At 38.4% G+C, this 10,079-nt stretch overlaps 1 protein-coding gene across 1 annotated transcript; it reads right to left on the bottom strand.

Moving 5' to 3' along the window:
• Positions 1-3,596: 3,596 nt before the first annotated feature.
• On the bottom strand, positions 3,597-9,311 carry LOC120717000 (sialic acid synthase-like). The gene is made up of 6 exons (XM_040004779.1): positions 9,062-9,311; positions 8,246-8,461; positions 8,068-8,167; positions 5,365-5,519; positions 4,735-5,001; positions 3,597-4,609 (listed from the first exon to the last, which is right to left on the bottom strand). Exons 1-6 carry the CDS (start codon positions 9,191-9,193, stop codon positions 4,400-4,402), a joined length of 1,080 nt encoding a protein of 359 aa, XP_039860713.1. The 5' UTR covers positions 9,194-9,311; the 3' UTR covers positions 3,597-4,399.
• Positions 9,312-10,079: the final 768 nt, after the last annotated feature.

The raw sequence follows: 10,079 nt of genomic DNA, 5'->3' as shown, positions 1-10,079 counted from the left end.
TCTTTGTTTTCTCACCAAACCAAGACTATTTAAAATCTTAATTACCTTTTAATATCATGACTGAGACTTTTGTTAAATTTTCTTGAAAGGATAAGAAAGATATTATTTCTAATGTTTGTCCAGGTGGTTTGGATACTCTCTAAGACCATGTCACATAAAGGAAGGAAGGAAGGAAGGAAGGAAGGAAGGAAGGAAGGAAGGAAGGAAAAAGGAACTTACAAACTATAAAAACTTTGCATTCTCTCTGGTTATATATTTCCACATGGGAAAGCATAGTATTGCCATGTCCTGAAGAGACACTTGGTTTTGTGCAGACAAGTTTGACCTCTGTAGTGACTGTGTATCTGTAGCTGAGAGATTAAGAGCTATGTAAAGTCCTAGCAAGGCTAAATGTGTTGCATAATCAGCCAAGCTAACCTAACCTTTGGGGTAGGCGAGGTACACCTAGTATATAATTTGAAATATAAATAATTACAATCACAATGAGCAATAACACAAGCTAGGGAATAACCCTTAAATAGATGTAGATTCCGTGCAAAGGTCTAGCCACATCTGGGTGACTGAATTTAATCAAACCTAAGCAAACATAAATATACCTGCAGAAATTTTGCATGAAAAAGAAGCTGCACAATTAACTGCATATATATTTTTTATATTAGGTCAAGAGCTGAAGTGGGTTTCCTTGATAGGTCAATGAAAAGAACGCAAAATGGATGTTCCTCTGTGAAGCTAGGATCAGCAGCAGCTTATTGGCTAAAAGCTCCTGTCTGAAATAGCAGCTAAGTTGGAAAGGGAGGGACATTTTCTCTGTGAACAGGGACGGCCCAGGTAATTGGTGAGATCTATATAATGAGTCTATGAATAGCTGAGTTCACTTACTCTCCAAAAAGTGACCTTTCAATAAGCTCACCCCTTCAGTCACCACACCTGCCAGGCACAAAAGCAATTTACAGTCATAAAGACGTCTAGATATAACACTCATTTAAAAAAGAAAATGTAATTTTCGCTGTTAGTCTCTCTCAACTGTTAGTGGCAAATTTATCAGCTTTAGCTGTTAATAGAAATATAGAAATAATTTGACATAAGAATAATTGCTGAAAAACTGAAAGGTTTGAACACAACATTTGAAAATGACCAGGAAATTCAAATGTATTTTATATTATATGTTGTATATTTATATATATCCAAAGATATGAACTAAAACAATAACAATAATAATAATTCACCAAATATTTATGATGCAGCCTACTGATGATTCAAACAGGAAAAAAATGTTTAATTAAAGGGTTACAGTGACCAATTAAAATAAATTTGTATTGATTTGCAGTAATTCTTTTGTCTGACAGGACAAGGAGACCCATGCTAGCAAAATGTCTCGCATCACATAACAGCGTAACCAGATCATCCACTGTAGAGTTTACATTTTCAGATTGCAGATAGAGACACTAATGTATAGCAAATTCATGAATGCATGTTTTGAGCAGATAATGATGCTCAGTTCAAACATTTCAATCGTTAGGATCACAGTAAAGTTTGCAGGACTGTCCCTGTTCACACATGAGTTTTATACTGGCCTCTGAGCAGGTCAGATACAGTCTTTGTACTTGTCATGAATAAGGCTTCTCACTGTAACGTAAACCCTATAATGCATATAGCTTATAACACTAAGCCTTGAGCTGAGCTGTTACTATTGAGCTTAGTTCCCTATAACAAATAAATGAATTTAAACCATGCAGATTGCGGTTTCTGGAGAAATGCAAAGCTAGAAATATCTCACATTTCTTTGCGGCTGCTAAGCTACAGTGCTCAATCAGAGAAGTAAATATTACGTCAAATTTATTTAATGTGTCAAATGTATCTAAATGATTTAACTGTGATGTGGAAAAAATTCAACTAAAGCAAAGCTGCACACAGGCATAAAAATATTAAACCTCGACAAAAGAAATAGTATGAAATATATTTAAATAACAAGTACAATATAAGAGTGTATTAGAGACTTACTTGGAAAAAAAATTAATATAACCCAGTATATATAACCCTAGCAGTATATAACCCTAATATATACTGCATGTTATTTGGCATAATCACTTAGCATACAGAATGGGTAAATTCTGTATGCTTCGTTCTTACTGGAACGAAACCAACATTGACCACAGGACTGCACCTGCTTCCTCTGCAGCTGACACTTTATTTTAAGATTGTGGAGCAAATGGTTCTCCTCGTATTTCTGTCGACAGCAGTTAGAGATGAATCTTATTTTGTCAACAGGGTATTTCCTCTCAACAGCAAACTGATAAAGTTCTGTTACACATGAAGATTGTGATATTAGTAGCTAGGAACGATGTTAAAAGGCCAGACCAGAGTAGTGATTAGTTTGCATTAGCTTCAGTTTAATTTCCAACCCACACCACAAAACCAGAATGTTATATATTTTATGATATTGTCAGGGAAATCAGCAGCAAGTTGGTTCAGCTCTGGCTCAGGGGGCCCAATAGGACAAAAGTTTCTTATCTGATATATTTATGTTTCACATTTACTGAAATGGCAGTCATGCTGTGAATGGAGTTACGGGAGGATCCAGAGCAAACATCTCCATCTAGTGGAGAATGAAATTAGTTTTTTACAGTCCCAATGTAAAACCTTTTCTTTACAGAAAATACTCCATTAACATAAAAACATGTTTCACAGTGATTCACAGATCATGAAGCACTGATTTATGATTAATGATTAAGGTACTAGAGAGTAGTCCTGCTTTCCGGTTAAGGACCTCTACAGTCCTGTCCACCTCCCCTAGAGTAACTGTCTGTCTCCTGGTATCTCCTTGAGACTGTGCTAGGAGACACAGCAAACCTTCTGGCAATGGAACGCATTGATGCGGCATCCTGGAGAAGATGAACAACTTGTGCAACCTATGTACGATCCAGGTATCGCCTCATGGTATCACAGTGACACTGACCCAAGCCAAACGCAAAGTTTTAAAAAAAAAAACCAAAAAAGAAACACAGTCAGAAAAGATGAGGGTAAAAAAAAAAAAAGTTCAGTGGCCCCAAATCATATCTGTTTTGGGGGTTGTCTCATTATTGCACTAAATCAACTGAAACTAATTAATAACCCCTTTTACTACTTAACTGACCAGATCAACATGCCATGAAGTAAATATTCAGTCAAATTTATTTAATGTATCAAATCTATCTAAATGATTTAACTGTGATGTGGAAAAAGTTCAACTAAAGCAAAGCTGCACACAGGCATAAAAATATTAAACCTTAACAACAGAAATGTTATTTAAATATATTTCATACTAAGTACAATGTAAGAGTGTATTAGAGACTTACTTGAAAAAAAAACTCATCTATAAGAATTCACTAAGCATTTACTTTGAAAATAGTATAATTATTCACCTCAGTATTTAAAAACCCAGGTTCTTATTTTTCCATTTCTAAATAATGTATATTACCCAAGATGTGGAAATTATTATATCTTCATACATGACAACTATAGTAGTAGTAGTAGTAGTAAATGATCCATGACATGAACATTCTCATCCATGAGAATTAGTTCATCTATGTAAAGAACAAAAAACAAAACAACATCAGTGTTGAGGCAAAATTTTAATTTGAAAGATTTTCATTCTTCCATTACATTACAGACCTCAACAGATATCAAAATGTTGACATTTACAGGTGTAAACAAACATTTTTAATCTGAAAAGTAGAAGTGCAGTGTGTTATAAGTACTGGAACAAAAATGAGGAATTTTCAATTCATGACCCCCCACCAAAAGAAATTAATAAAATAAATGAATCAAGAATGGGTAAAAGGGCAAATGCATGTGTAACGTGTAAGGTGTCTGATTTAGTTTTGCTTCCCTCTCCCCATTAGTCTCATTTTCCTCTTTCTGAAGAAACTATATAAATACAACTTCTTTCTGGCAAAAGTTGACAACCTCAGCTGGTCAATGAAGTCGTACACAAAGAGCAAATAGGCTCCGTGACCTCACTGCTATGGGATGAGATGATGGGGCCACAGCAGTGCATATTCAACATTTATATAATCACTCAAGGTTAGCGGTAACAACTCTTGTGCCATCTCTCAAAGTGTTGGACTTAAACCGGATGCTGAGATCAAAGTGTTTGCCAGAAAGTGCATTATGTGAGACCACTTGTAGAAAATGTAAAAACTCTTTGGCTAAAGAGAACTAAAGCAGGGGCCGTGATAACATTAAAACCATCTGATGAACTGTCCAATTATGTAACAAATTACTGATCACCCATGCCTTTCAGCAACACCAAGCAAAATAACCCTTACTCTCATCCACGTTTCAGATTAAGCACCTTCAGAACTAACCTTCAATGAATCAACTACACTTTCTCTAGTGACTTCGGTCTTTCCTTCAATTTTCAGTACTTTGCCTTCTTGGCATAACAATCGACGACCTCAGGCACGATGCTGTCGTCCTCTTCCACGTCATCTTTGACGGTCTTTCCGACCAACTGGAAAATGTCCTCAGCTACAACGCCCATGGGCTCTGCCACCTTCACCGTCAACATGTCCTCAGTCAGAACTGTTCCTTTGGGGATCTTTACTTTGGCTACCACTGACTTACCCAGCTGAAGGAACAGCAAACAAAGCAACATTATTAAAGGAAAAAGTTCGACATTTTCTTGAAAAGCTTGCTAAACAGTAAAGCTGAGTATTTTTAATTAATTTTTTTTTTAGAGAAAGGCGTTCTGACCTTGTCGTGGCACGGCTTCTCACAGGGTAACATCCGCTTGATTCTGCTTCCCAGTGCCCTCTCCACCAGTCGGATAGAGCGAACCAGCTCAGCCAGTTCAGCGGGCTCAAGTGATGCTTCATGGTCACTTCCTTTCCACGTCTTGTCCAAGGTTATGTGGCGCTCAACAACCTTTGCTCCCAGAGCCACAGCCGCCACTGTTATACTGACTCCAGACTCATGGCCTGAATACCCAATGGGAATATCTGGAAAGTCCTTCTGGTATTCCTGCAGCCAACAAATGGGTGACATACATGTTATTCTTAAAAGTTTGTCATTTTACAATTTGCAACATGTACTCATGTTCATGTGGGGTTTTTTTGCCAAGATGGTACAGGCAGTTGCTATTGACATGATATAAAAATGCTGTTGTGCAGATCACCAGTCATTTTAAGTCCAGCCCACACTGCCCAACCATCCACCTGGCAGGGTGACAACAATACCCCAAGCCTTTCAGGCTGAGGGATAAAAAAATAAGCTTCATAACCTGTAAAACTGGATCATTCTGGACTCTCTGGATTATTTTGCTCATACCCAAAGGAACACACCCTTCAAAATAATCCCACATGCAGTTTGGATTAGAAGATTCACCGTAATCACTCTGAGGTTGACATCTTCAGCTTCCAGAGGATAGGCGCTGGTACACTGCAGGATGGCAAAGTTTTTGTTGTGCTCCTTGACCGTCTTGTAGACCCGACGCATCGTCTCCATGGACTGCATCCCGCTGGACACCACCATGGGGCGTCCTGGCAAATGAAAGACAGCAACACTAACACTATAAGAAACCTCATGTTACTGGCAGTAAGCTAAGCGCTACGACACCCCTCAGTATTCCTCTGGAGTTATTGTACACTGCCTTGCTTGTACAGTGTAGAGTTCATGTCATCCATATTTATGCAGAATGAAAACAGACACAGACTCCTCGAGGTCCAACTATATTTAAAGTTTAAATTACATTCTAAATATTAAATTGTAATTCTGTGTCACATTTTATAAAATTATAAATGTATGCTTCCTTTAAGACCCATTTTATATGTTACATGGTGCATGTATTGAGTTGTCTATCGTTTTCTCTTTTTTGCCTTTTTAAAGTGTACCTGTGCTTTTTCGTGATTTCTGTAATATAGTCTATCTATTTAATCTATATCTAATTAAAATGATGGATGGTCAAATTAAACAAAACCAAAGCTTTAAATGATGAGGTATGTATATGCAAAGGTAATCTCTGAGCATTAAGTTCATGTTTTAAACAACTTTAGCTGAACAATTTCACAGTTTTTTCCTAACATTCTACTGCTGTATAAGAGCAACTATTCACAGAACCATAATCTTAGGTATACAACTCTGGCTCTGGTTACAGAAGCCTCAATCAGGTGCTGCTCAAATCTTTTATTTGTAAGGGGGAGCCAGAAGAAATGTGACTTAAAGGGACAGTGGCCTTAAACAGAGAGGATGAATTAGGTGTTCACTAGGGGTGCAACGATACACAAAATTCACGGTTCGGTTCGGTTCGATACTTTGGTGTCACGGTTCGATATTTTTTCGATACAAAAAAATGTTCATGCATTTTTAATTTGTCATTTATTAAAATTATAAATATATATTTTAACTCAAAAGTACAGTTTTTAAATGTAACCCTAACCCTTGTGCGTGTTTTTTATTTTGACAGCGAATGCGCACCTGCGGACCACTTATGTGCAGCCCTGGTTATTTAGCTCATCATATTGCAGCCACAGAAATTCTTTTGTCCATGAAACCATAAAGCTGCACTTTCTTTTTGCCTTATAGTCTGATTTGTCATAACTTCTCCGTTTTGTGGTAAGCTTTTCTTTGGCTGTCACTTCTTCACCCTGACCTGTCTTATTTGACTCAGCAGAACTGAAATGCTTTTACACGCTCACTCACATAAGCTCAGCGATTCTCTGCGCGATCAACCTCTCACATGTTTAAGCTTGCTGCGGGAGATTTCACTTGTCATGTTTGCATAGTAAGCTAACGATTAATAAGACGATGTCAGAGGAATTGGTGCACAAATTATCATCACTCACAGATCAGTGCTGTCGCTCTCTATACACAGTTCGCACGATTGCAAAGTGAAAGCAAAAAAACAAGCGCAAATTCAAACGCGACTTCAATATGTCACATATTGACAGTGGCTCACCGATGCCAATGACATAATTACCCAGCTACATTTCTGAAAGAATGCAAAAGCATTGACATATATTTTTCCTACAATAGCCCGACGGGCAGGGAAGAGATAGATTTTGGTAGCCCGACTGAAAAAATCGCTAGCTCCGGGACGTCGGGCTAGCGATATTGCAAGCCCTGTATCTGATTGAGGAATCACTCATCTTTGGAAAAGAGAGTTTATTACAGAGAAATGGCTCTTTCCAAAATAAAAGCTATACTATCCGCTTCTTCTGGGCTATATTCTCAGCAGCATAAGGAGAATCATGTGCTAACAGCTGTCTAAATGACTCGGCTAAAGTTAGTAGCATGCTTGCTTTTTTTTGTCTGCTTCCACTTGTCTTTGCACTAGGATGATGTCGGCGTAAATGTGCAGTCATATTCGTTGTGTTCCCACTAGTGCTTTCAGGTTAATCTCGTTGAAATGACCTTAACGCCACAACACGGCAAATCTCCGTTAACGAGCTACCGCCGATCGCTCCGTGCATGGGGCTAGACAGCAAACACGTTAACGAGCTAACTGCGCTAACACACTAGTTCACACCAATGTAATTGAGCATTGCATGGCACATCCAACATACTGTTTTACTTTAGTCCATGACTCGCTTACCTTCAGGGTCATACGTCACATGAAAACCAAAATAATTCCAAACGCCAGATCTGAATGTTGCAAGTAGAGCTTAACTTCTGTCTCGCTAGCTTGCCCTGCGCTCTTCCTTCTGACTATGCTGTCTGTGTTGAGCGCTCAGTGGATCTGCGCTCGACAGTGCAGCCTAGGAGGAGTAGTCGAACACAGATTCACTGAGCGCTCAACACAGACAGCATCGTCAGAAGGAAAATTGATAAAATAAATTACAAATGTTGTATTGTTCGATACATATGCGTACCGAACCGAAAGCACTGTATCGAACGGTTCAATATCGATACGAATATCGTTGCACCCCTAGTGTTCACTAAGAATTTGTAGAATTTAAATCAGGATTTAAAAATATATATATATATATATATATATATATATATATATATATATACAAATTTTGAACACTGATGCCGATGATTGAGTTTTAAACTTGAGCCATTTCTCCACACGTGGTATTTCACTCTCACCTTTTTTGGCAGTTTTAACTAGATAGGGGAAGTTATTGGTGTCTCCAGAACCCACTTTGAAGAAAGGCACATTAAGCTCATGAAGAAACTCCACCGCCATCTGAAGACAGAAAAGCTTATGGTTAAACTTCTCCACTGAGTAAAGTACCATAATACTATGAACAAAACTCTCCCTTACCTCATCCATTCCCGATGCAGTAAAGTAGATCCCCACCTCTTCTGCATATTTCTGCAGTTCCCTGTACTGATCGTGGCTGAACTCCAGATGGCGCTTGTGCACACCGTAGGTTTCCCCCCAGGAGTGTTTGGAGGTGTATGGGCGGGCCAAGGCTTTCTTGTTGAACTTAAACTCTAATTCACTCTTCTGAAATTTGGCACAGTCTGCACCACAGTCCTGAGGAGGTGGGGAGAAGATTTTTGATTTTTTTTTTTGAATGGTACTAGTTTCTTGAGTTGCTCTCACGTATCTTTTAAGATCCTACAAGACACACTTGATAAATACCTGTAACTTGATAGTGTTCTGGAAAAAAAAATTGTAAGTGTTGTACTAAAAAGATGTGGACATGATACAAATCCTTCATAACAGGTTTAATGGGCACATGAACACAGCTAACGAATTTAAGACAAATTTTACTACAATTGAATACAATTCACGTCTGGTTTGAATCAAGCAGCAGGCACAAGAGGGCGCTATAGGACAGGCACAGAATGAGAAGCCAAACTCCATTCATAAATCTAGTAATTTAATATTTTGCAACTTATGCCAGAAACACCGTTTAAATGGCATAAACTGGTTAAATGAAGCATCCAACTTTGATTTCAGGATTTCATGTCTGAAACGAAAAGTTTATGATTTGCTTGGGTGAAGCATATTGCTTTCTTATGAATGAAGTTCAGGAAACAGACGGTATATTGTGTGCGTGCGTGTGTTTGATTGTCTGTGCGTAAATATACCTAAAAGACAAACCGATACGTGTTTGCTTTTTTACATTACCTTTGCCATTTTTATCATTTTCTTTGCGATCTCAATGTCTCCCTGGTGGTTCTGTCCAATCTCAGCTATGATGAAACACGGATGGTTCCCTCCGATCATGCGACCGGGACACAGCTCAAACTCTAACGGCATTTTGTTGGTAGAAAAGAAAGCGAGTACAACCAGTGAAAGTAATAAAGACAACTAAAAAGTGTCAACCCGGGTAGATAACCGGAACAGTTAACGTCATGCACAAACAGGATGTGCCGCAACTTCCGCCTTTGTGGGTCAACGTAGCAATCGCGGATTTTCTTTCAAAATAAAAGCAACCATTCTGTTCTGTTTTTATTTGCATCGACAAATTTATAGCTATGGAAAATCATATTTATGGGTATGTACATTTATATTTATAGATATAAACTTCCCGTGAAACAAGTGGTTGAATAGACATCTTCCAACCAAAGCTTTGGGCTTTCCAACCAAAATTCAAAGCTACAAGCAAAGTATATATATATATATATATATATATATATATATATATATATATATATATATATATATATATATATATATATATGAAATTTAGCCCAGTGACAGGGCACATACCGGGCATTTTCCCGGTGAGCCGACTCACTTTTGGGCCGATGGGCCGGCCTGAAGTGCCCGCTGCGCACCAGCCATACAAGAAATGGCAGCAGCCCATTCGTTCATTTTCATTAGTGAAATTGGATTACCCAATCAAATGTCCTAACGCTACCGGCCCCTCTCCTACCTTCGCTGCACCTTGAAGAAAATGTTTGGTGTGGAAGAAGTAGCGAGAAAGTGGAGCTGGAAAGCCGAGAGAGAACACTGAAAGAAACTAATATGAGATGCAGCTAAATGTGTCAGATTAACCGACATGTTAGCATCGGTCTGGCTGTGACTGTAACAGAAGTACCAGCAGCATCTAATAATCAAGCTTTACAATCACAGAAGGCTGCTGGTGCTGAGGAAGAGACACGTGAATTTCTCACCAGGTGAAATTCACGTGGTAAGAAAA

This window comes from Simochromis diagramma, unplaced genomic scaffold, assembly GCF_900408965.1.
Source record: "Simochromis diagramma unplaced genomic scaffold, fSimDia1.1 OVJJ01000487.1, whole genome shotgun sequence".
In the NCBI taxonomy this organism is placed as follows: domain Eukaryota; kingdom Metazoa; phylum Chordata; class Actinopteri; order Cichliformes; family Cichlidae; genus Simochromis; species Simochromis diagramma.
The sequence above is the reverse complement of the archived record's forward strand: the minus strand, read 5'-3'. Positions and strand labels throughout refer to the sequence as shown.